Source organism: Mobula birostris, chromosome 3 (genome assembly GCF_030028105.1).
Source record: "Mobula birostris isolate sMobBir1 chromosome 3, sMobBir1.hap1, whole genome shotgun sequence".
Classification (NCBI taxonomy): Eukaryota; Metazoa; Chordata; class Chondrichthyes; order Myliobatiformes; family Myliobatidae; genus Mobula; species Mobula birostris.
The window spans coordinates 45,282,024-45,309,138 of NC_092372.1; the positions used below are offsets into that span (position 1 = coordinate 45,282,024).

The 27,115-nt window shown below is 40.7% G+C and overlaps 1 protein-coding gene across 6 annotated transcripts in view; it reads left to right on the top strand.

Moving 5' to 3' along the window:
- The first annotated feature begins 14,600 nt into the window (after positions 1-14,600).
- The window catches only part of LOC140195010 (ras-related protein Rab-3C), a 206,858-nt gene continuing 194,343 nt past the window's right edge, over positions 14,601-27,115 (top strand). The window contains exons 1-4 of one of the 6 annotated variants that reach the window (XM_072252556.1): positions 14,601-14,664; positions 18,817-20,234; positions 20,484-20,648; positions 20,995-21,336. In XM_072252556.1, the coding sequence (XP_072108657.1) occupies positions 21,199-21,336 (138 nt within the window). In that variant the 5' untranslated portion in view covers positions 14,601-14,664; positions 18,817-20,234; positions 20,484-20,648; positions 20,995-21,198. Of the gene's footprint in view, positions 14,680-18,747; positions 20,235-20,483; positions 20,649-20,994; positions 21,337-27,115 lie in introns of those variants that run through there. The other 5 variants (XM_072252557.1, XM_072252560.1, XM_072252559.1 and 2 more) reach the window with 5 other exon arrangements.

The window sequence follows — 27,115 nt, forward strand, 5'->3', positions numbered from 1 at the left end:
GTTGAAAAGAGCTTACAGCAAATTCATGTCACAACTGAACCACTTGAAGTGTGGAAGGGAGTTAGTCCCCATGATTCCCCAATAAAATTTTGTGGAGCTGCAACAGAAAACATTGGAAAAATCAATCAATCCCTCTTCTTACCATTGTACCACTTCTTCAGGAATCTTCCACCTCTGGTCTTCTCCTTTATTTTCTTCTTCCTCATTTCCTGAAGCAAATGTTGTTTTTGAGAGAATAAGGATCTAATACTTTTCTGGTGACTGTGACGAATTAGCTCTTCCCTGGCTCCCAGACAGGTACAGGTATCGATTTTAACCAAAAATCCGATACATGCACTCGGCTGGTAGCCCAAGAAGAGTTTACCTGTCAGTGAGAGTTTGAGGTATGTTGTTGGAGGGGATGGTTGGCTCCCCTTTCTCCAGCGAGCTGCAAGTGCCTTAAGGGACTAATAGTTAGCCCTAAGAGACTAATAGTTAGCCCTAAGAAGCAACATTTCCCTCAGAGAAGAGGTCTTTGCAAAGTCCAGTTCAGCATCAGATCAAACTGCTGAGATAGTCACCTGATGTTGTACTTCAGATCTCTGGGAGACTTCTTTCCTTTTCACATGCCTCGCCATCTCTCCCGAGGACTGGCTTTGATAATGAGTCCTGGCCTAGAAAGAAGTCAGGATGGACTGGTTGCAGAGGGACATGCAAAATTGTCATTTGGATTCAATTCAAAGGAATGTACAAAAATCATTAAAAAAGAAGACAATATCAAAGTCTGCATCTGACTGCACATAGTCTTTGAAACACAAGAGGTGAAATAAGAATGCAAGCAGAAACAGCTATTACAGGAACAAGGCTGCATGATGTCAGCCTGACCACAATGGGCCCTTAATATTGTAGAGTTTATGACATTTAGAAAGGACAGGAATCTAGGAAAAGGTGAAGTAGCAGTTATGTTAAGAAATGATTGCCTTAGTGCAATAGAAAAGAATGAGCTACTGTAAGTTCAGGAAACCAATAAATCAAAATGGCTGTGGTGGCAATAAAAATAAGAAATACAAGAAGTCATTTGCCTTTCTTGTAGGAATAACATAACAGTAGCAACAAGGTAGGACAAAGTATAAATGAAAAACTAATGGGATATTGTCAGAAAATTAATGGGGTAATTTTGTGAGGCAGTCCATATAGACCAAGAAAATCAAATGGGTCTTGATAAAAAGTTCATAGAGTGCCTTTGGCATAGTTTCCAATCAGAGACCAGACGATACTAGAAAAGGCGTTATACAATGCTAGAATTAATTAATGACTTAATAGTGAAGACAGCATTAGGAAACAGTGAATATCACATGATGTAGTATGAATGAGAGAGAATAAGTCCAAACCTAAAATCACTTGACAGAGCTGGGTAAAGTGAACTGTCAAATTAGATTAACAGATCAGTCAGTCAATGTGGAGTGGTAGATATTTGAAGGGATTTTTCAGAATACACAGGATAGTTGCATTCCAGAAAGAGAAAAAAAATTCCAAGAGCCCATCATCGATTGGTCAATTTTTCAAAAGAAACAAATAATGGATAAAGTGGAAGGGGAAGCTGGAGTGATAATGATGAAACTTTCCAGAAATATAAAAACTTGTCAAAGACTTTCTATGGATCTTTAGAAGAGTTAAGCAAATTAACATTGGTCCTATAGAAACCTAGGGAAGTAATAATGGGAAAACAAGGGAATGGCAGATGAATTAAATCAATATTTTGCATTTGACTTCATTATTGAGATGCAAAACTTAAAGTGGAAATCGGACTGGACTGATAGGAGGGTTGAAAATATTGTAACACCAGGGAAGTGGTGCTGAGCAAATTATTGTAACTATGGACTGACAAGTCTGTGGGTCCTGATGGATGTCATCTAAGTGTCATAAAAGAAGTGTCTCATGAAACAGTTGATGGTTTAGTTTATATTTTCCAAAATTCTATAGATTCTGGAAAGATTCCTTTAGATTGGAAATACCAAAAAGAACTCATTTAGTCAAAAAAGAGATAGGTAGCAGGAAATGTACTAGCCAGAAGGCTTAATAACTATTATGAATAATAAGTTACAAGTTATAATTGAAAAAGTTATAGCAAGGCACTTAGAAATTTTTAAGTCAATTAAATGAAGTCAATATGGTTGTATGAAAGGAAAATCAAGTTTGACCCATTTACTGGATAATTTTGTAGAACTGAAGTATGATGTGAGATTGTCTAGGATACAGAGCTGGAAATAAGAAGAAAGAATCAATACAGCAGGGCAAATGGATAGCTTTAGAAGAAAGAAGGAATATTAAGAAGAAATTGTTAGATGCAAACTGAACACGAACTAAGTTGAAACTTCAACAAGCCTACACTGTAGCTAACAAGAAAGTAAAGAGATTTGTAAGGATAAGAGATTCTACATGGAAGGCCTTGCAGAGGGGGCTGAAACAGCAGCCAGTCAAGGTGATCAGAGAAAAATATACAGAGTTAACAAATGGTATTCAGAGAGTTCCAGGCCAGATCTAGTGGTCCTTTGAGCAATAAGGATGGTCTGCTTTTGTCAACTAAAAAAGAGAAAGGAGCATGATGGACAGAGAATTACAGAATAGACCAGCACCAAATGTAGAACCTGACATACAAGTGGCAGCAGAGGACCTCAACATTAAAACAGATCCACCCAAGAAAGAAGAGATTGTTGCTGTGATTAAATCATTAAGGAACAGCAAAGGTCCGGGACATGACAATTAGAATGCCGGACTGTTCAAAGCTGAACCAAAAGTTGTAGTAGCCATCCTGCAACCAGTGTTTACTGTAATCTGGGAATGGGGACAAGTACCTTGGACTGGACAGAGGGAGCTATTGTCTGGATCCCCAAAGAAAGGTGTGCCAAGTGATTGCAACTACTGGCATGGCATCACACTTCTGTCAGTACCCAGCACGATTCTTACCAAAGTCATTGTCCAATGGATTACAGATGCTATCAATGTGTGCTTGAGTAAAGAGTGAGCTGGCTTTAGGAGAAACAGAGACTGTGTCGACCAGATCTTCACACTGCATAATGTCATACAGCAGTGCACAGATGGCAGAGACAACTGTATGTGAATTTTGTGGACTTTGAAAAAGCATTTGATAGCATCCATGGGGAGAGCCTCTGGCGGATTCTCAGTTCACGCAGGCCTCTGACTTACAGATATGCCGACCCAGGGGCTTCAATAATTGGCTCCAACTTCCGTGCTTACTGACTTTGGTTTTTGAACTACGGATTTCAACCTTCAGAATTGCAAGGACCTCTGACCCCAGAACTCATCCAATCTTCGGCCCTAATCTCAGGGATTACCAAGGGTATGCACTGACGGTAAGGTTGCAGATGCCTGATGACATAAGCGCATTGAGAAGACGATATGAGGAAACCACAAAGTAATATAAGTAGATTAAGTGAATGGAAAAAGATTTGGCAAATGGATTAAAATGATGGAAAATCCATTTTGTCAGGAATATTTTTTGAAAGGCACATCATTTCAATTGTGACAGATTTCAGAGCCCTGGAGTACATAAGACTAGGGTGCGAGTACAGCAAGTAGAATTTATAATTTATTACTAGGGGTAACTGAGTACAAAGGTTGGAAGATCATTTTCCCTTTATATTGGACATTGATGAGGGCGCACCTGGAGTACAATGGACAATATTGTCCCTCTTAAGGAAGGATATTAACGTACTGGAACCAGTTCAAAGAAGGTTTGTTAGACTGATACCATAATTGAATGGGTTATATTATGAGGGAAAGCTGGATAGGCTAGGCTTGCACCTTCTGGAGTTTAAAAGAGTCGGAAGAGAACTGGTCGAAACGTGAGATGCTGATGGATCTTGACTGATGATTCCTCTTGTGGGAGAACCTGGAATTAGGAATCATTGTTTAAAAATGTGTGGTTGTTCATTTAAGGTGGACCTCTCCTCCTCAAAGTGTGATGGAAACAGAGTCTTTGAATATTTTTAATGAATTTGGAAGAGCAAAGGGGTGAAAGGTTATTGTGCATAGACTAGAATATGGAGTTGAGATTATAATCCTGCTCTTATTAAATAACAGAGCAAGCTCAAGGAGTGGAGGAACCCACTTCCACTACAAATTCATATGTTCCTGTATATATTCATATTATTCTCTTCCTTGTGATATCTAGTGACCTCGGAGAATATGTGAGCTGAAGTAACAGGAATATACATAAAAAAGAAAATTAAATGCAGTTACTTTTTTTTTCAGTTTATAAATATTTGAAAACAACAAAACAGACAGGACTTGCACTGAAGCTCAACCAGCAAATGTGTAAAGGTGAGAAGAATGACTGCTGCTGCAGCCTTCTGTTCAAACTATTGCAACAGATTATATTTTTCAATACAATTTTATTTTTATCATGGTATGACCAGACCTGCAATTGAATCAGAATCAAGGATTGAATGGAGATGAATAGGATGGAAAAAAAACCTTCTGCTCTTTATTTTGCCTTCATTGAAATATTATTTCAGCAGTTACATTTTCCACTGCTAGGTATAAAAATCTTGTACCATTATTATGATTATTAGAACCACAAATATACCAAAATTAAACTTGATAATGGCTGCTAAGGCTGAAAGTTTATACCTTGCATAGATTCACCTCTGGAACCTACTATTTCTTGCATAGTTGAAGCTATCAAAGGACATTTTCTAACAGGTAGGTAGTTTTGCCAGTAGTTTCTCTACTTATTTTGATGATAAAAATGGGTGGAAAATAATGCATAACATATTTTCAATTTTCCTATGTACTGCACAACATAATAGCAATGTTTGAGAGGAATTCTGACAGGTACATGAATAGGCAGGAAAGGGAGGAACAGGCAGATGGAATTAGTTTAGATTGACATTGACAGTGTGGATCAAAGGGCCGGTTTCTGTGTTGTACTTTCTAAGGACACTAGGGAGGCTTCCACTGATGAAACAAATTTCTAAAACTGCTCATACTGTGTCTTGATTAGTAAATAAATCGGAGTTTTCCAACTGTAGTAACTTCTGCTTTATTGGAGAAAGCATGGAAGGAAGGCTTCCTAGAATACTGCACTAATCCCATGCCAATAACCATTCTCTGTGCAATCTCTAGAATATTATCTGTAGCAGGATTAGTTACAGTTTGGGGAATTGAGGGCTAGCCGAGGCCTGAGGTAGAACAGCCATGATTGTAAAGAACGGTAGGGCATGTATCAGAGCCCCAGGGGCTTCCTCCTGGTCCTATTCCTAGTGTGCTTGTAACATCATTGACAAAAGACCATTCATTTCAAACATTAACTTGGTCTTGTCTCTCTGCTGATGCTGCCTGACCTGCTCAGTCACTCAAAATGATTATGGCTGTTCTACCCCAGGCCTCAACTCCTCCTCTCAGCCAGCTCCCCATGGCCCTAATTATCTCAAACTTCCGAAAAGTTATTTACCTGCACTAGTTTAAAAACTTATAACAATCTAGCCATTGTGCAAAGGATGGTGATTGGACTGGGGACTGGTGTAGTATCGTTGGAGGTTTTTCTTTCTGCTCCAGCCCTTACTTTTGATAGTAAAACAAAAATCATACACTGTGATTGTAAAACTTCCACGTATTTACTCAGTACTTCCAATTTTATTTCACCTCTACCATTTTGCTTTTCCACATTAAAAGTTCTCCGCTGAACCACGTAGGTTCCTCTGGGTGCTCTGGCTTTGTTCCACATTCCAAAAACTTACGGACTGGGGTTAATGAGTTGTAGGGCTTGCTATGTTGGCACTGGAAGCATGGTGACAGCATACTGTGTAATGATTTGATGCACATGCAACAGATAAAGCTTATTTTTAATTTTTAATCTTTCATGACATTTATTTAATGACTGCTGGAAGGTACGGACAGTGTAAAATATTTAAAGGACATGATTCTTTTGCATGAAACAAAAGAATAGGAACTTGATACCACCTAGCCCAATGTAGCCTACATGATTGTTAAGCACACATAATCTCTCCACCACTGGCATAGAGCAGCAATTGTGCAGACCATTCAAGAAATGCACCCAAGTTTCTCACCCTGGCTATTCCAATATTAGTTCCCAAAGCCATGACCTCTACTGTTAAAAAAGAAAAAGAATTCAGGCACATGAGAACACCAGCTGCATTTATCTCTAAGTGGCACATCACTCTGACTTGGAAAGATATTGACGTTCATGCATCAACATCAGTTTGTACCCCTGGACCTTAACCAGAAGGGTAGAAGAATCAAGGATTAAAGATCAACTTTATTCACCATATACGTTTACTTATATTAGGATTTTACTGTGGTGTGTTAGTCAAGGTATGACATGCAATCAAAACAACATTCAACAGTTATAACAAATAAACAATTATATAAAGTTAGGGGTTAAAGTACAGATATGGAATAAAATGTGCATGCATACATAAATATCAGCATGTATTTATAATTAGGGCAATTAGGGAGGGATAATTGATGCTATGCTCAGATCCTGCAAAATTAATAACTATACAAAAATGACATTACCTGAAAGTACTCTAAACCCCAAATCTATTTTTGTTTAATATAAGTATGCTCTGTGCAACCATTTTCTATGCTCCAACCATTTCTGAGAAAAGGTCTACATTATAAACAGCACACTTCAATGAACAAGTTAAAAAATACAGTTAGTGACTGTTGTTGGAGGGTACAGAAAGTGGAATGAAGGGCAGTAGGGACTGTGGAGGTCAAGCCTTCGTGTATATTTAAAGCAGAGGTTGATAGGTTCTTCATTAGTAAGAGGATCAAAGGACATGGGGAGAAGGCAGAAGAATGGCGTTGAAAGGAATAGTAAATTAGCCATAATTGAATGGTGAAGCAGAATTGACGGGTTGAATTACCTATTCTGCTCCTATGTCTTATGACCCTATTAAAATAAGAAAAGCAAGTAGACAAAGCCTGGTTAGAAAGAAAGTTCTGTAGACACCCGATTAATGCAGGAAAAAAAACCTTATTTTTATATCATCATTTATCATCTGGACATGTCCCCAGTGACTGCTGGAATCATTGCCACAAGTACACAGCCACTCTCACTAAAACACACCCTGAGAGAAACTGCTAAGCAGCCAATTAGTGTTCTGCAAAATCAGATATGGGTTTTAAAAAGTAGACCTCATAGAAGGGAATGTATGTTCTTAGTACAGCTACTTCTCTCCGTTGTTAATAAAAATAAAGGCAAGTGTGGAATTACATGGTTGAACAACTAATCAACAGAGCAATTCACAGTTAAGATATATAAAAAAACTCTATGAACCTTACCGAGGTTAAAAAGTTACAGCACCTCCTGCTGAGGTCACATACAACAACCATGAGAAAGTAAAATATATGTTACCCACCTGCTGAAAGCATTTCTTACTTTCAAAAGATTTAGCACCCAAGTTCGAAAACTTCACCTATCCATTGCATTTCTCTACTAACTTTGGAAGGTTTTGGTAAGGTCCAAAAGAATTTTACATATCTCCAAACAGAAGTCTCATAGCATTAAATTACATGATTTATTTAGCAACCTATAGTTGTTGTCCTCGAGACAACAACTGATGTTATAGTTCGGATTTTTTTTTTCTGTGACTGCTATTCTTAGGACATTTTGAATTAGGGAGAATGTTCATTGAACAAAACAATGGAAATTCATTTCCATTTGAAGCTTTGGGGAACTGTTATGTTGGCAATTTTGAATCATTTTTTGTCATCAGTAGACTCCTTTATCACTGCCACGAGTTGCTGCCAATGACAAAGGACAACACAATTGGAAAGAATCATTAAGTTCATCTGGCTGGATCTGGCATGACACTTCTCATATCTTACCGTATATTTATCTGACTTTTGATAAACTTTCTGATACAATTAATCTTCACAGCCTTCCTTAACTGCCCATTCCATACATCCTTCAATGAAAGTTAATACATCTCAAAAGATATTTTAACCTCCCATATATATAGAATCATAGTGCCATAGAACACTACTGTGCAGAAGCAGGCCCTTTGGCCCATCTAGTCCTTGCTGACGAGCTCTTCTGCCGAATCCCATTTACCTACACCTGGGCGATAGCCCTCCAAACCTTTCCCATTAATGTACCTATGCAAGCTTCTCCTAAGTATTATAACTGAGTCCACATCGACCACTTCCATTGGCAGCTCACTCCACACTCACACCACCCTCTAAGTGAAAAAGATCCCCCTCAGATTCCCTTAAATATTTCACTATTCACCCTAAACATAAGGCCTCTAGATATAATCTCACCAAACTTGAAGGGAAAAGGCCTTGTTGTATTAACCCTAGCTATTAAAGATTAAAGTCTGTCATGAGACTTGTGGCCCATCAGGCCGGTGCTTATGCCGGTTTCCAACCCTATCTATAACCCTCATAATTTTGTATACCCCTTATTCTCCTGCGCTCCAGGGAATAAAGTAATAACCTATTCGGCCCTTTCAGTCTTTCAGTCCTCAATTTCTGGTGGCATCCTTATAAATTTTCTCTGCACTCTTTCAAGCTTATTGATATCTCTCCTGTTGGCAGGTGACCAGAACTGCACACAACACTCCAAATTCAGCCTCCCCAATGGATAATACTACTACAACATACATCCCAACTCCTGTACACAGAGCCCTGATTTATGAAAGCCAATGTGCCAAAAGCTCTCTTTATGGTCTACCCGTGACACCATTTTCAAAGTATTAATGATCAGTACTACCAGGTTCCTCTGTTGTCAGTTTCCTACTGCTCACTGTGTAAGTTCTACCCTGGTGTGTCCTCCCAAAGTGCAACATCTCACATGTTTTTTTGCATTAAATTCCATCTGCCACGTTTCAGCCCAATTTTCCAGCTGGTCGAGATCATACTACATGCTTTCATAGTTTTCCTCACTACATCCATAAACTAGGTGCCATCTGCAAATTTGATAGTCTAGTTTACCACATTATCATCTAAGTCATTAATACAGAAAATAAACAATGAAAGACCTAACACCAGTCCCTGTTGACACACACAAAATGCTGGAGAAACTCAGCAGGCCAGGCAGCATCTATGGAAAAGAGTAAACAGTCAATGTTTCAGGCCAAGACCCTATATCAAGCCCTGATGAAGGGGCCTGGCCCATATCATCGACTGTTTACTCTGTTCCATAGTTGCTGCCTGGTCTGCTGAGTTCCTCCAGTGCTTTGTGTGTGTTACTTAGATTTCCAGCATCTGCAGATTTTCTCTTGTTTTTACCAGTCCCTTGTTGGCACAGCACTAGTCACAGGCCTCCAGTTAGAGGGACAACCATCTATTACCAACCCCTGGCTTTTCCTGCAAAGTTTAACACTTCAGCATCATCCTGTTAAGGAGTTCGCTGATGTAAAAATCCAATTGTTTTTGTACTTCTTTAATAGATTGATGTGTCGAACTATGTTTAAATCACTGCCCTGGAATTTTAAATAACAAATTAAGTATAGACAGGTAGATAGGAACTTAAAAATAGCAGTTAGACGATCTAGCTACAGGTTCAGCAATTGGATTAAATCCTGTTTAGGTTCTCATGAAGAGTGTCTCATCAAAGTCGTTTAAGTCATGTTGACAAAACTAAATAGATTTCTGAAAGTTAATGCTCAGGGCTGACCTGAGTCTGTTCAAAAAGTAAGCACCACTGACTGTTATACACAGACACACACACACACACACATGTTAGAAGGTACTCCCTACATTTAAGACTCACAAAGACCTCAAAGTTGTTTCAATTCATTCTCATTAACATTGATTTGCTCATTTTTCAGCATATCAAGCTGAACTTCAGTTGCTTGTATTGCATTACAAAATATGGCAATTCTTTCAACTCCTGTTGCTCGTTAACTGGAATATTAGACCATAAGACATAGGAGCAGAGATTAGGCCATTTGGCCCATCGAGTCTGCTCTGCCATTCAATCATGGCTGATCCTTTCTTTTTTTTTCTTTATTAAATTAAGCAAATTACTGCATGCTTTAGCAGTTGGACATCAGAGGTTGATAATGTGAAGTTTAATTTATCATTGCTGATGTCTGATATAACCTATTTACTTTGGCGCTATGGCTACATCCAATCTGAAACCAGACCTATTTTTTCTCTAGAATTGAATTCCAATCTTCAATGCTCGATTTGAAGGAATGTCTCCAAGATGGGTCATGGATCCAGAATTGACTTGCCCACAGAAGGCAAAGAGTGGTTGTAGATGGGTCATATTTTACATGGAGGTTGGTCACCAGTGGTGTGCCTCAGGGATCTGTTCTGGGACCCCTACTTGTGGTGATTTTTATAAATGACCTGGATGAAGAAGTGGAGGGATGGGTTAGTAAACTTGCTGATGACACAAAGGTAGTGGTGTTGTAGATAGTGTGGAGGGCTGTCAGAGGTTACAGCGGGACATCGATAGAATGCAAAACTGGGTTGAGAAGTGGCAGATGGAGTTCAACCCAGATAAGTGTGAGATGGTTCATTTTGGTAGTTCAAATATGATGACAGAATATAGTATTAATGGTAAGACTCTTGGCAGTGTGGAGGATCAGAGGGATCTTGGGGTCCAAGTCCTTAGGACACTTAAAGCTGCTACACAGGTTGACTCTGTGGTTAAGAAGGCATATGGTGTATTGGCCTTCATCAATCATGGGATTGAGTTTAGGAGCTGAGAGGTAATGTTGCAGCTATATAGGACCCTGGTCAGACCCTACTTGGAGCACTGTGCTCAGTTCTGGTCGCCTCAGTATAGGAAGGATGTGGAAACTATAGAAAGGGTGCAGAGGAGATTTACAAGGATGTTGCCTGGATTGGGGAGCGTGCCTTATCAGAATAGGTTGAGTGAACTCGGCCTTTTTCCTTGGAGCAACGGAGGATGAGAGGTGACCTGATAGAGGTGTATAAGATGATGAGAGGCATTGATCATGTGGATAGTCAAAGGCATTTTACCAGGGCTGAAGGGAGGGAACAGTTTTAAGATGCTTGGAAGTAGGTACAGAAGAGGTATCGGGGTAAGTTTTTTATGCAGAATGGTAAGTATGTGGAATGGACTGCTGGCAACGGTGATGGAGGCGGACAGATAGGGTCTTTTAAGAGATTCCTGGACAGGTACATGGAGCTTAGAAAAATAGAGGGCTATGGGTAACCCCAAGTAATTTTTCAGATAAGGACATGTTCGGCACAGCTTTGTGGGCCAAAAGGCCTGTATTGTGCTGTTGGTTTTCTATGTTTCTATGATACCTCAAATATCTTATCTGTCAACTTAAAACTTAAAAATTAGAATATTGATTAAGGATAAATACCTCTTGCCTTAACTCAGCAAATCAAGAACCCAATTGACAATGATTACCATCCAAAGCATCACAGAGATAGCTCAATTAAGTTTAGGTCACACACAAAGTACAATGCACAATGTTGATCAATATGATCTGTCCACTGAGCAACAAAATAAGGAGGTAAGATTGGTGCATCTTGTCTACACACCAGACCTGGTATTGAACTTCTCAGAACTGTTGTTTAATAGTCAGACACTTTTGATTGGGCCATAACCTCATGAACAAATATCCTACAATAGTCAAAAATCTTGATGATATTGCAAACAGCACCATCTAATTCAATGGATCACTTCTCTCAGTGAAATCAACGTCTGTCTCCATCTTCAATTAGCAATTGTTTGCAGGTGTCAACCTAAACAGTTCTGGTTTTCAGCCTTGGACACTTAACGAAGTTATGTATGATGGATGATTTTTACTAGTTCTTACTGCTTCTTGAGCTAACATTGGGCTTTATTGGAATGGGAGGAGAGGGAACGTCGACTCAGACCATGAGAGGCCTGCGTCGGGCATTCTCACGCTTTACAAGGCGCAGCTAGAGCAATGTGTGGTTAAGTGCCTTGCTCAAGGACACAAACACGCTGCCACAGCTGAAGCTTGAACTAGCAACCTTCAGATCACTGGACAAATGCCTTAACTGCTTGGCCACGTGGAATGGGGTTAAAGGCCAAACACAGAGAGGTCAGAGTGGAAGCAGGATGGAGAATTAAAGTGGTGGGTAACTGATATACTTAATAGAGGTGTTCTGCAAATTGGTGTCACCCAATTTGAGTTTAATTCTCATGTTTAAATGAGATCACATCTCGGGGACTATTACATTGGCAGAAGTGCCAATGGACTGCATGGTAGTGTAGTGGTTAGCACAGTGCTTTACAATACCAGCAAATTGGGTTCAATTCCTGCTGCTGTCTGTAAGGAGTTTGTACATTCTCCCTGTGACCCTTTGGGTTGCCTCTGGGTGCCCCTGTTTCCTCCCAAAGCTGAAGATGCACTGTTTGGTAGGTTAATTGATCAGAGTACATTGTCCTGAGGTCAGGCCAGGGTTAAGTCAGGAATTGCTAGGCAGTGTGGCTTGAAGGGATGGGAGGGCCTATTCCACACTGTGCTTCAATAAAATAAAATAAAAATAAGCATGAAGTTGAATTGCTAGCTGGAGTGTTTGGATGACTGAATGGTGTGAGGAAGTAAAAAAGCAGATGTTACAACTCTGAGATGCTGTGAGAAGGGTTGCTGGTTTGCTGATTGGGCTAGAGCCCTTTCTATGAGAGGCTAATAAAATCATTGAGAGGGTGCAAAACAAGGTAAATAATAAGAAGCAATTTCCTATAGCAGAATGGCTAAACAAGAAAACAGGAGACATTGATTTAAAGTAATTAATGGAAGGATTAGAGGGAAGATGAAGAACTTCATATTTTTTTCACACAGGTGTGTCAAACACTACACCTATTCTGGCTTCTCCCCTTTTCTTTGCAGTCCTGATGAATGTTCATGGAAGGAAATGTTGACTGCTTATTCTCCTCCATAGATATTGCCCACTTTGAGTTCCTCCAGCATTTTGTGTGTGTTGTTCAAGATTTCCAGCATCTATAGAATCTCTTGTGCTAACCTTTTGGAAGCGGTAAAGGCAAAAAGCCTTTTTATACTTGAGGAACCACAACCTGATTGGCTCAGGACCTAGTGCTTTTGAGGTTGGTAAGCATCTCCTAGGTAGACAGCTCATCTTTCAAGAACTCTGAGGGGCCATGATGGTTAGGGGCTGCCTGTCAGCGTTTCTGCATTCAAGTCGCACTCCAATGCGAGGACCCTAATTTCCACAGTGTAATCTACCATGACGCAGGTGAAGGAACAGATCTGCTGCCTCCCATCTACTTTCTGGATTGACAAAAACCCGGCACGTTGCAGCGGTGAATTTCACATACTTATTGCAAATGGTGGTTTTATTGTCCCAGTTGGCAGTGGTCCAGGTCAGAGCTCACCCAGTCAAGAGAGAGACACAGTAGAAGCATTCCCACTCTAGTCCGGCAAAGAGCTTTAAAAACCCAGTCTCCATAAAAGGTGGGTACCGTCTAGAGGAGTGGTCATCATCAGCATGGCCTGAGTCTGAGTGGTAAGGCTTTAGTTCAACAGGGCTTCAACGAGAACAGGTGATGGCAAAGTAAATTGATAAGTACATTCCTTATTTATTTTTTCTCTTATTTAACTCTTAAGGGAATAGGGGTATGTCTACAGAACCAGTGATCTGTTCTGGATGTCAGATGTGGGATTTCCGGGAGACTACTAGCATCCCAAATGACCACATCTGCAGCAAGTACATCATGATGCAGCTCCTTAGAGACAACGTTAGAGACAATGGAGCTCCAGCTCGATGACCTTCAGCTTGTTAGGGAAAGTGGAAAGGTGATAGACAGGGCCTACAGGAGACAAAGAAATGGGTCACTGTCAAGAAAGGGAAGGAAGAAAGTCAGTGGAGAACACCACTGCGGCCATCCCCTTCAGCAATAATTACTTCATTTTGAGTATTGTTGGGGAGGAGCGACCTACCTGGGGAAAGCAACAGCAGCCATGCCTCTGACACTGAGTCTGGCCCTGTGGCTCAGAAGGGAAGGGAACTGAAGAGGCTAGCAGCAGTATTGGGGACTCTATAGTTAGGGAGACAGATAGGTGATTCTGTGGACATGAGAAAGAAACATGGATGGTAGTTTGCCTCACAGGTGCCTCGATCCATGATGTTTCTGAACGTCCACAATATCCTGAAAAGGGAAGGAAAGCAGCCAGAAGTCAAGGTACATATTGGTACCAACAACACAGGCAGAAAAAGGAGTTGGTCCTGAAAATAGAATACAGGGAGTTAGGAAGGAAGCTGAGATTACTACTTCAAGGGTAATAATCTCTGGATTGCTGCCTGTCCCACGTTACAATGAGGATGGGAATAGAATGAGGTGGCTGATAAATGTGTGGCTGAAGAATTGGAGCAGGGGGCAGGGATTCAGATTTCTGGAAAATTGGGAATTCTTCTGGGGAAGGTGGGACCTGTGCAAAAGGGACAAGTTGCTCTTGAATCTGAGGAGGACCAATATTCTTACAGGCAAGTTTACTAGAGCTTTTGGGAGTAGTTTAAACTAATATGGCAGGAAGACTGGAACCAGTATGATAGAGCTGAGGATGAGTCAGCATGTTTACAAGTCGATAATGGGTGTAACATAAATGTAAGGATGGACAAGCCTATGATTGGGAAACGACTGCAGACAAAGCAAAGAGTTGAATTGTACCACAGGGGCAAAAATCAAGAAGGATGAAGAATGCAGGATTGAAGGTGCTGTAATTAAATGTGCGTAGCATTCGGAATAAGATGGACAAACTTGTGACGCGATTAGAAATTCGTTGGTATGACATAGAGGGCATCACTGAGCCGTGGCTGAAAAAGGGCCATAGTTGGGAGCTTAACATCGAAGGATATAGTATCAAAGGGACAGGCAGGAAGGCGTAGATGGTGGTGTGGCTCTGTTGGTAAGGGATATGGTAAGGGATAGATATATTCCACAGAAGAAATAGTTCTAAAATGGCAGGGCTAGGCAAACGTGGCTGACAAGGGAAGTTAAGAACTGCATAAAGGCCAAGGAAAGGGCATATAATGTAGCAAAAGTGAGTGGAAAGTTGGATGATTGGGAAGCTTTTAAAATCCAACAAAAGGCAACTAAAAAGCTATATGGGAAAAGATTAACTATGCGGGCAACCTAGCCAATAGTACAAAGCAGAACACTAAAAGTTTTTTCAGTTATATAAAAAATGAAAAGGAGATGAGAGTTGATATTGGACCACTGGAAAATGATGCTGGTGAGGTAGTGATGGGAGCCAAGAAATGGCAGATGAACTTAGTGAGTATTTTGCGTCAATCTTCACTGTGGACGCACTACCAGTGTGCCAGAAGTCATTGAGTATCAGGGAGCAGGAGTGAGTGCAATTGCTATTACAAAGGAAAAAGTGCTGGGCAAACTGAAAGGTTTTAAGGTCACCTGAACCAAATGGACTACATCCCGGAGTCCTGGGAAAAATTGCTGAAGAGATACTGGATGTATTAGTCATGATCTTTCAAGATCACTTGATTCTGGCATGATCTTGGAAGACTGGAAGATTGCAAGTGTCACTCCACCATTTAAGAAGAGAAGAAGGCAAAAGAAAGGAAATTATGGGCCAGTTAGTCTAACCGTAGTGGTTGGGAAAGAGTTGGAGTCTATTATTAAGGATGAGGTTTCGGGATACTTGGAAGCTAATGATAAAATAAATCAAAGTCAGCATGGTTTCTGCAAAGGGAAATCTTGCCTGATAAATTTGAGGAATTAACCAGCAGGGTGGAGAAAGGAGAGCCAGTGGATGTTATGTACTTGGATTTTCAATAGGCATTTGATATAAGGTGCCACACATAAGGCTATTTAACAAGATAAAATTCCATAGCATTACAGGAAAGATATTGGCATGGATAGAGGAATGGCTGACAGGCAGGAGGCAGTGAGTAGGAATGAAGGGGGCTTTTCTGGTTGGCTGCCAGTGACTAGTGGTGTTCCTCAGGGGTCAGAATTGGGACTGCTACTACTCTCATTGTTTGTCGGTGATTTAGGTAATGGAATTGATGGCTTTCTGGCAAAGTTTGTGGACTTGAGTTTTTGGGAAAGGTTGAATAGGTTAGCGCTTTATTTCCTAGAGAAGAGAAGAATGATGGGATATTTGATACAACTATACAAAATTATGAGATGTATGCACAAGGTAAATGCAAGCAAGCTTCTTCATCTGACAAAATAGGACAAAGTCAGCATGGTTTCCTTCAGGGAAAATCTTGCCTGTCAAACCTGTTGGAATTATTTGAGAAGAGTACACATAGGATAGACAAAGGGGATGCAGTGGATGTTGTATATTTGAACTTTCAGAAGACCTTTGACAAGGTACCACACCTGAGGCTGCTTACCAAGTTAAGAGCCCACAGTATTACAGGAAGGATACCAGCATGGATAGAACATTGGCTGATTGGTAGGAGGCAGCGAGTGGGAATAAAAGGGTCCTTTTCTGATTGACTGCAAGTGCCTAGTGATATTCCGCAGGGGTTGGTGTTGGGACCGCTTCTTTTTCTGCTGTATATAAATGATTTAGATGATGGAATAGATGGCTTTGTTGTCAAGTTTGCAGATGATATGAAGATTGGTGGAGGGGCAGGTAGTTTTGAGGAAACAGGTAGGTTGCAGAAGGACTTAGATTAGGAGAATGGGTAAGAGAGTGGCAAATGAAATACAAGTCAGAAAATGTATGGTCATGCACTTTGGTAGTAGAAATAAATGTACAAACTATTTTCTAAACAGAGAGAAAATCCAAAGATCTGAGATTCAGAGGGACTTGGGAGTCCTTGTGCAGAACACCTCAAATGTTAACTTGTGGGTAGAGTCAGTGGTGAGGAAGGCAAATGCAATGTTAGCATTCATTTCAAGAGGTCTAGAATACAAGAGCAGGGATGTGATGCTGAGGCTTTATAAGGCACTGGTGAAGCCTTACCTTGAGTATTGTGAACAGTTTTGGGCTCCTCATCTAAGAAAAGATGTGCTGATATTGGAGAGGGTTCAGAGGAGGTTCTCAAGGATGATTCTGGGAATAAAAGGGTTTATCATACGAGGAACATTTAATGGCTCTGGGTCTGTCTTCACTGAAATTTAGAAGAATGAGGGTTGATCTCATTGAAACCTTTCGAAATTTGAAAGGCCTAGACAGAGTAGATGTGGAAAGGATGTTTCCCATGGTGGGAGAGTCTAGGACAAGAGGGCACAGCCTCGGGATAGAGGGGCATCTGAATGGTCTACTCCTGCACCTACTGTCTATTGTCTGAAACAGAGATGCGGAACAATTTCTTTAGCCAGAGGGTGGGGAATTTCTGGAATTTATTATCACTGTGGAGGCCAGGTCATTGGGTGTATTTAAGGCAGAGCTTGATAAGTTCTTAATTGGACATGGCATCAAAGGTTATGGGGAAAAGGCTGGCGTGTGGGGCTGAGGACAGGGCGGGGGGGGGGGGAGAAAAGGATCAGCCATCATTGAATGGTGGAGCAGACTCGTGTCATGGTCCGGATTGGGGTCCCTTTTAATTTACTTTGTTTATGTTACGATCCGGACTGTTGACTCCCTGTTTCCCTTTGGTTCCCTGTTTTCCCGTGTCCCTCGGCTTTGGTGATTGGAGGCAATTTATTCTCGACTGAACCGGTAGTTTATAGTCTCTGGCTTTCAGCTATTCGGCGCGAGAGTGTCTGCAAAGTCACCAAGGTACGGCGTGCCGATGTCACCTGGCCGGAGCAAGCCTAGTCTCCGCCCGAAGCGAGTGCTGGTAATTCGCCTTTCCTTACCAGAGGAACCCTGTCCAGTTACCTTGCTGAAGCAAGCCTGCAGAGTTTCCTCATCAAGGTGGGTCCGTCAGGTAACCCGCCTGAGGGAATCAAGAACCGCTGTCTACTGTTCCCGGGCCGAGTCAAGAGCTCGCCACTACCCGGAGGCTCCAAGTCAAGTCCCAGCCCTGGCGGCATCCAAGTTCTGAGTCAAATCCTGGTCCTGGCGGCATCCAAGTTCTGAGTCAATTCCTGGCCCTGGCGGTCTGTGATTCCTGTCCTACCCCCCTGTCTGAATCCCTTCTCTGCCCCTCTCGCCTCTAGCCCTCCTCTGCAGCCCTTGCCTGCACCTCGGTCTAGTTCTATTGCCGGAGCTAGATAGGTTCTGTCTGGTGTTCTTTCATGTTGGTCTTGTCTTGTCTTGTCCTCGCCTCCGTGAGGTAAGTCAGGCCGTCTTGCCATTGCCCCGTGGGGGGGGTCATGTCTTGTCCTTGCCTCCGTGGGGTAAGTCAGGCCGTCTTGCCGTTGCCCCACGGGGGGGTCATGTCTTGTCCTCGCCTCCGTGGTGTAAGTCAGGCCGTCTTGCCGTTGCCCCGCAGGGGGACATGAGTCCCGGACCTATGTCCTGTACCCAAGGAGGGGTCCCGACTCTGTGTTCTGTGTATGTGTCCATAGTTCCGTGTACCTGCTCTCTCAAGACCGAGGCTCTGTTTTTCCATGTTCCTCCTCTTCCTAGCCCATGTCATGTTCATGCCTGGTTCTGGGGTCCGAGGCCAGGGCAAGATCCAGGTACTGGGTCCTTGTCCAGTCTCTGGCTCGGAGTCCATACCGTAGCCTCTTCATGTCGCCACTAGTTCTGGGATCCAGTTCCGAGTCCTAGCCCAGACCCTTGGTCCCAGCCTAGTTGTAGTCCTGAGTCCTTGTCCTGTTCGCTATTCCTGCTTCTGCTTTGCTCTCTTGGTATCAAACAATAAACTCAATTTAATTAACCTCTCAAGATGTGTCCCCCAATGCTCCCCCACTGTGACAACTCAATGGGCCAAATGGCTCAATTCAGCTCCTATGTCTTATGGTTTAAGGGGAAGACGATGTGGAATTTCTTCCCTCAGATGGTGGTGAAGTGTGGAACAAGCTGCCAGCAGAAGTGGTGGATGACGCTTTCATTTAAGAGTCTTTTGGATGGAAGTGGTATGAAGGCCGATGGTCCGGACGCAGGTGATGGGACCAGGCAGATTAATACTTCGGTATGGACTAGATGGGGCGAAGGGGCTGGTTCTGTGCTGCGGCGTTGCATGCCTCCGTGACTCTATCCGTGGGCCAGCACAATCCTGAAAATCGGTATTCCTTTAGTATCGTATGGTGCATCAGTGTAGCTGCTGGATATTACAACACCCCAGTCCAGCGATTCTGAACCAAATGCGAATACTTAAACTGCTTTTCTCATATTTCACCTGGGATTCCTCGTCCCGCAACAGTAACTCTGGTAACTCGCTCTAGACATTTGGAACATTTTCATTCTGTCATGGACGCATCGAAATTCACTGAGCCCAATATGCAAAATCAGGATGTTTTACGTTAAAAGCGTTTTTTTTTTGCCTTTTTTTTAATCGAGATACTGCTCGCCACCGCTTTATCCTGGAAGGACATCATTTTATCTAATGCGGGAATACGGACGAAACATGATAAGCACCCGAATGCTGTGGCTGTTTGTACAGCTTGCATATTTGCATTTAGTTACCATAGCAAAGCAATTTTTCCTCACGATTTTGAAATGTAAACAACTTTATTTGTTTTCATTTAAATAGCCTTTATTTGAATTTACTCTTGGCGAGTTTAATACTAATCTCATTTACAATCAATCTTTCCCGATATATGGTGAGCTGCTGGATTAGAAAGGGTTAACCTGTCGTTCTGTCGAATTAACAACCATTACTTTTGTAATCGAAGTTTATTGCATTCGGTCCTTTGACAACGTTTGACGTCAAATCGCTGTTTGCGGTTTTATTCGCTGCTGCACGGTTTCTCGCTGCTCTGAACCTGCGAGGCCCAGACCTGATTCCGAGACCATTCCCTCCTGAAGAAACCTTGCAGTCATCACCGTCTCTTGACTATTTCGAAATTTAGACTAAATGATAAATTATAACATGGCAACAAGCCAACAATAAAGCTAATCACGAAATCGCATTAATTCAATAGAGTTCTTAACAGTCATGTAAAGAAAGACCATCCAAAAATATATAGTATAAAATTTATAAATAATTGAATAATGCTTCTCGAAAATAGCAAAATCTTTTAATAAATAAGCTGCAAGGCTATTATATACGAGTAGTTTTGCACATCCAGGAAGTCCAATGAATCAAATAGAATGGCGGGGCTGTTGCTAATTTCCCCATCCATTAATTAGCTTGGAATTTCATTGCCTTGACCGATTGGTGACCAGTGGAAGTCCCACCCGAAGCAGACCAAACAGCATCAGCTCTGCTGGAAGATACAGGCGGCTTTTTCTTAAACGCAGCGGTGAAATAAGGTAAAACTGGAGAAATGGAAACCAAGTTTATTTTAACAATAGTTCATTCCCATTAAGCTTTGACTACACCCAGTAAATTACCCTTCCATTACATCCGTTAATCTATTACAATAAACAGTTCCTCTGTACGTTCAAAGAACAATTTGCGTGGCAGAAAATAGCCGACGGGCTTGTGTCGCCTGTCGCAGTTGGAAGCAAGCGGGTCCCGATTTACTGATTTTCCGTTCGCTTTCTCCTGTACTTGGTCAGCTTCCAGTGCCAGCAGACCGGGGGTTTACACATCGAGACTAGAATGAAAATCTATGGATAAGCCTTCTCGCAAATTGACAATTAAAACATCGGCGAATTACTTTTCCTGATCTACATACTTCCGTTTTTATTAATTTACCAGATTACATGGAACTGTATGGGAAGGTAAGGTGTTTTTTTAAACTATTTACGATTTCCTCTTTAAAGGCAGTTTCCGTCATTTCAGAATAGGCTGTGGTCTTTTGGATTCTTGGGATTTTCGCAATAAACAATCACTCCTGTCTTTCCTAGTTGCATTGTGCTTAAATGGGTAGAAAATAATTTTTATTTATGCACAAGTTAATGATATTTCCACATAGTTTATTTTCAGTGCAGTATTTCCGAAAGGATACATTCAGTGCAGTATTTCCGAAAGGATACAAACAATTTTAAAAAAATGCATCATAGTTTACATTATGTAGAGCAAGTTATAGTTTCTAGGTAATGTTTTGTTCAATTTTCTACTGATTAGTTCCAAATTTCCATCCCACACGATGCAAGGAAAACATCGTTGCTTGCAACAGTGGTTAAAGCCACCGCCGAGCCCTGTCGCAACGACTGGAGCCAGATGTGCTGGGAATTGTAGTCATTCAGCGCCAAGTCCTCCTCTCTTATTGTCCCGAAGTAGTCATGAGGCGAAAACTACAGGTTCCAGAGGGCCCAGCGGAATCCGCGCATGAGCAGCTCAGGTGCCAGTGCCAATACAAAAGTGGATGACAGGCGGAGGGAAGCCGCCTGTTCCGCTCGGGTTTCTGCTCAGGCTTCGGCGGATCGTGAGCGTTTAGGCAGCATGAGGCACGAGGCACCAATGCAGGTCTGTACAACCTTTAATATCCCGCACCAGATGGCAAATACAAACAACGTCCAAATAAGTCTTTTTCATAAAGGCTTTATTATTCACAAAGCTCACTTACATTTATGATCAGGATCAATGTAGCATTTTACGCACAATTGCAGTAACTTCTATCAATACAATTTGCACAATTGAAATTTAAAATAATTAAACCGGTTAATTTCATAGTTGTTGTTCTTGTCAATTGGAGTTATTCATTTGCCAGGATTTTACATACATATGTGCTCAATGAGAGACACGTTATTTTTGTAAAACGAATGTTGTTTAACCATTTTGTTTTCCGAGACCAATATATTTATTACAGTTTATGGTCCTCCGTTTTGGGGTGTTAAGTATCTTACTGCATTTAAAGTCTCTTCAGATCGAAGGAAAATGACCTGAAGGTTGATGAAATTGTGATGACAGATATATTCCTTCACCAAGGTTGCATAATTAACTCGTACTGTTTCGTTACTATTTGATCTATGTCTCTCGTAATAACCGTATGCATTTTTCTTGCAATTAATTAATTTAGGTAGTATAGTCAGTTACCAAGATGTGTAAGCTGCAGTGTAGAGAGCATATCCATTTGACTTAAACGTACCGACTTTTCTATGAGATGCTGCAACCATTCCAGTTAAAATCTGCATGTTTTGAATACAGTAGACTTATTCTCATGAAATAGAGTTTGAAATGCTTTCCAAGATGCATTCTGAGATGACCGTTATAAAGTAGAATAATAAATATATTTTTTGCCTACTGGCAATTCACAAACCATTATCATATTAAATAAAGTTTTGCCAAACTGTAGCATATTTACTTTATACTGGAATCTAATTTCAAAGCAAAATTGCTCTGATGTTAGAAAACTAATCTGCAGATTATTCTCAATATTTAAATGTGCTGTGGATTAAATAATTGACATGTTGACTTGTATTCATGGTATAGTTTGGAAATTGCTGATGGAATTTACTCATGTGCTTGTAAACATTAAGTAGTTAAACTGTATATATGTAGCTTTTACATATGGTCTCATTGCCAGGACTAATTGAATAGAGGTATGGGATTGTAAATTATACCATCCATTTTGCAAGTTGCAGGATTTTTCTAATTGTCTTCTAAGCAGTTTATATAATAATTTGACTGAAAGGAATAATATTCATCCCACTACTAAACAAAAGGCATTTCTGTACACGGAAAGGATACTATCTTCCAGCTAAGCATCTGTTCAGTGACTGAAACCAATTTCTCTCTAATAGTTTAAGCTTTTCTAGGATATATCAAGATATTATTGGATGTGAGCTTTAAGCAAATGATAAGAAGTCAAAAGCAAAAAGAAAGACCAGAAAGGGGCCAGTGGTCTCTCAGGATGGCTGAATTGTTGAGTGCTCCATCCATTATAGAATTTGACACTGCATTCCAGATGGCGCCACTTTGAATTTGGATCATGCTTAATTAGTTTCTTTTAGCTCGGTGAGCATTTGGATATTATGTTTCGCCTAATTGACCCTGGGCTGGAGATGGGCAATTAATATAAGTTTAAAGGGGCAACAACTATTGTTCGCAGAAATTCAGATGGTGATGAGGTGGCATACAGAGTGAGATAGATCACCTGGTTGAGTGGTGTCACAACAACAACCTTGTACTCCATTTCAGTAGGATCAAAGAATTGATGGTAGACTTCAGGAAGCTAAGGGAATAACAATCGTTTCAAGATCCTGGAAGTCAACATCTCTGAAAATCTACCCTGAGCCCAATTTATTGATGCAACTACGAAGAAAGTATGACAGCGGTTATTCATTAGGTTTTTGAGGAAACCTGGTGTGATACCAAGGATTCTCATAAGTTTCTACAGGTGTACTATGGAAAGTATTCTAACTGGTTGCATCACTGTCTGGTATGGAGGGACCACTGCACAGGATCGGAAGAAACCACAGAGTTGTAAACTCAACCAGCTCTCTCATGGGCATCAGCCTCCCCAGCATTGGGGATAGCTTCAAAGGGCAAAGCCTCAAAAAGGTGGCATCCATTATTATGGACCTCCACCACCCAGGACATGCCCATTTCAAATTGCTACCATCAAGGAGGAGGTACAGGATCCCTGAAGACACATACCTAATGTTTCAGGAAGGGCTTCTCTTCCACCATTAGGCTTCTGAATGGCCAATGAACCCCTGTACTCTGCCTCACATTTTTTCTTTTATTTTGCACTACTTATTTAATTTATGTATATATATTTTTATTGTTATTTATAGTTTTTATTATGTAAAATAATGCCACAAAACAAATTTCATGAGATATGCCAGTGATATTAAACTTGATTCTGATTCTAAAAGTCACTCAGATATAAAAATAAGAGAAATCCAGCCAACTCCTTCAATAATTTATCAAAATGAATTCCATTTTACTACCTTAGTACCATGTCCCTTAATATTTTCAAGGTTCCCTTTCTTATTGCTCTGCAGTGTCCCTTCATAGAAAGTGGATACTATGGATGTCTGGTACAAGTACGTTAAATCTTTGTTGAAAAGCAGTTTTGGGTTGATGGCAATAATGAATACTTGGGCAGGGTATTTGAGATTATACTTAATGAATTATTGCTGGAAAACCTCAGTGCCAATTTGAAAGATGGAAAAAAACACAATAATTGGTTCTACTGCAGAATAAAATATTAGAGCCACTGTTGCATTTTTTTTTGTTTAACCACAGCTGTTTTTTTTCTGTACTGCTTTCCACTGTAAACAGTAGGGCCATATGATGAAAATCATCTAGAAAAATACCCAAATATAATAGGAATACAGGATTTTTAGTTGGAGTTTGCATGATGTTCTCTGTCTTGTAATCGTTATTCTTTAGTGTGCCACTTCTATCTATCTGTATTTCTTACTGTATTTATTTCTGTGAAGGTGCTGATGGTCTATATGTTGGAGAACGTACTACAGGGAAGAACCGTTACCCTTCTCCATTTACTCTTTCCTCCATTTCCTCTGATCCCTCTCTCCCATTTGCCAGCCCTATCCTTCCCATTTCCTGTCCGTTTTCACTTTTTACAACCTCACATGGTTCCTCTGAAATTCCTAGCTCTACCCTCTTCTCCATATATTCACAAGCTTTTTATACTGAACAGAACAGTGGGCTAAAGAAATTGGAAAGTGACTGCTGGAATAAAAATACTAGGGAGGTCAAGCAGAGCCTGTGATGGGGGGGAAAACAGATTAAATGAAATGTTGACTGTTACTCACAACTGCTGCCTGCCCTGTTGAGTATGTACAACATATTTTATTTGGATTTTACTAAGAAAATAATGCATTATTATCTTGAGCCTTGGTCAAACCTCATCTGTGACATCAAAGCAGAAGAGTGTTAGAAGGAATGAAATAAAGATAAAAATCAGAATGATGCTGTATTTTAGCAGGTTATATAATAAGGGCATGTTGATTTAACTTTATATTGCCTTCAGTATAGATGGCCAATGAATTCCTCTCTTCAAAATGAAGGGATTTGAAAGGATTGGAAATGGAGAAATTGCTTGCTCTGAGGTGAATCCGGATCAAGAAAGTTATTACATTTGCAATTTAGTCATTTTTATGGAGACTGGAATGCTCATTTTTACATCAGACATGGTGGAATTTGGAACTCTCCCTAGGAGTCCATAGACTTTAGACTGACTAAGTTTTCAATGAGTATCAGAATAGTGTAACAAGAGAAATGAGGAAATGGCAGGTCAAGGGAGTTAAGGTGCACATCAACCATATTCTAAACACGTGGAACAGCGGGCTCAAGAGGCTGAATGTACTGTGTCTTCCCCCCCCCGTGGGTTTTCCACTGAACCTACTGCCTAATTGTTTTCTTAGCAATAAACTCGGAAACTTTAATTTTCAATGTGCTCTTTGTTACCAGGTTGGATTTGCTGACTGTAGTTGGCACATACGTAATGAGAGGCCCATGTGTCAGTTTTCTGTTCACTGCTGTGTACATATGTTTCACCAAGGTAGTCTCTTGTCACTTTGTGCTCTTTCTTCTTAACCGTTCCTTGCTCTTCACACTCATCTTTTTACCCACTCCTCAAACTGTTATCACTTTCATCTATATTCTTATTCCTCAGTCACTATTGCCGCGAGGATTTTGAGGAGTAGATGTTGTCCAGAAAACTTAAAGTTCTGTAATGTGGGTCACTGGTATGAATCAGGATATGAAGATTAGTGAAGCAGCACTTCGCATATGATGGTTTGAAACCCAAGTGCCATGTTAAGAGTATATTTTTAACATCCAGTCTGTATGGACTAACACAAGCTGTGACATTACTGCATCAGAGTACTCAGAAATTGCTATTTATGGGATACAGTAGTTAGACCAGCATTTATTACCCATCTGTAGTTGTCCTTTAGAAGATGGTGATGGATTGCAGGGCAGCCATCCGGTCGCCATTCCTCTATACATTGCTGGGTTAGAGGCTCTAAGATTTAGTCCCAGCAGTAATGAACATCTCTTAATTAAGGTGGTATGTGACATGGAGTGAAGACTGAAGATGATTTGTTTTTTGTTGCGATACAGGTTGCTTTCATGCAGTGGATGATGCCTACTGCATCCAGGATGCACTGATGTTGGAAATAGTGAAGGCAATTTAAAAAGAATAATGTTAATTGCTGGAAGAACCCCCATGTAGAAAGAAAAATTGTTAATCTAACCACATAAATAACCACAAAATAATCACTTGTATTTCTTCTGCAATCATACAGTACATGGGGAAGATTTTATCTTGTACTTTTGCTGGCTTTGGAAGAGCTATTCAAATTACTGCAAGTCCTCTGGTTATTTCCCACAATTCCATCCAGTTTACTTTTCCAGTAATGAATGTTGAAAGTTTTCTTTTCATATTAAATGTACATCCCCCTATCCTTTCAGCAGTGTTTCCAGATCTTGCCAACTCAGTGCTTTTTTAAAAGTCTTCATCTACTGGTTCTCCTGTCAATTATCTGACAGCAAAGATATGGGAAATATAATATAATGTGCAAAAATCTGAAATTTTCCATTTGGCAAGAAAATTAAAAGATCTTATTATTTAAATTCTGAGCGTGTAGAGCACCTGCAGATTGAAATGCAGAGAGAGCTGCTTGTTCTAGAATATGACTCATTAAAGGCCAGACAGAACATGAGTGAATCAGAAAAGTAACAAAACATTATGATTTGTTGCGAAAGGAAATTAAACTATTAATAGCGAGTGATAGTCATGGGTATACGATACCAGAAGAATGGAGGATGGCTAATGTTGTAAATCTCAAAGAAGAAGGGTCTCAGCCTGAATTGTCGACTGTACTCTTTTCCGTAGATGCTGCCTGAACTGCTGAGTTCCTCCAGCATTTTGTGTGTGTTGCTTTGGCTAATGTTGTGCTTTTATTATAAGGACAATCCCAGAAACAATAGACCAAAGCATCAGGAAGTGAACCAGAGAGGCAGGATTTGTTTTTATTTCGAATGTCAGGAATTGATTCAGCATAGCCAGTATAGCCTTGTGTGTGAGAAATCATGTTTCTCAAATTTCACTGAGCTTTTTTTCATCTGCACTCTCTCAAAACATGTAGCAGGCCTGTAGTGGAGAATTTTCTCACCGGAGCTTTTGCACACTGTCCATCTGCAGTTTGCTTGCTAAGTGACACTTTTAAAAAGTCAAGTTATCAAACATCACTCCGCTTCTTCCCACTTACAAATTCTCCAGCAGCTTTTGCATCGTGACAATACACACCGGTAACGCTAGTTTCTG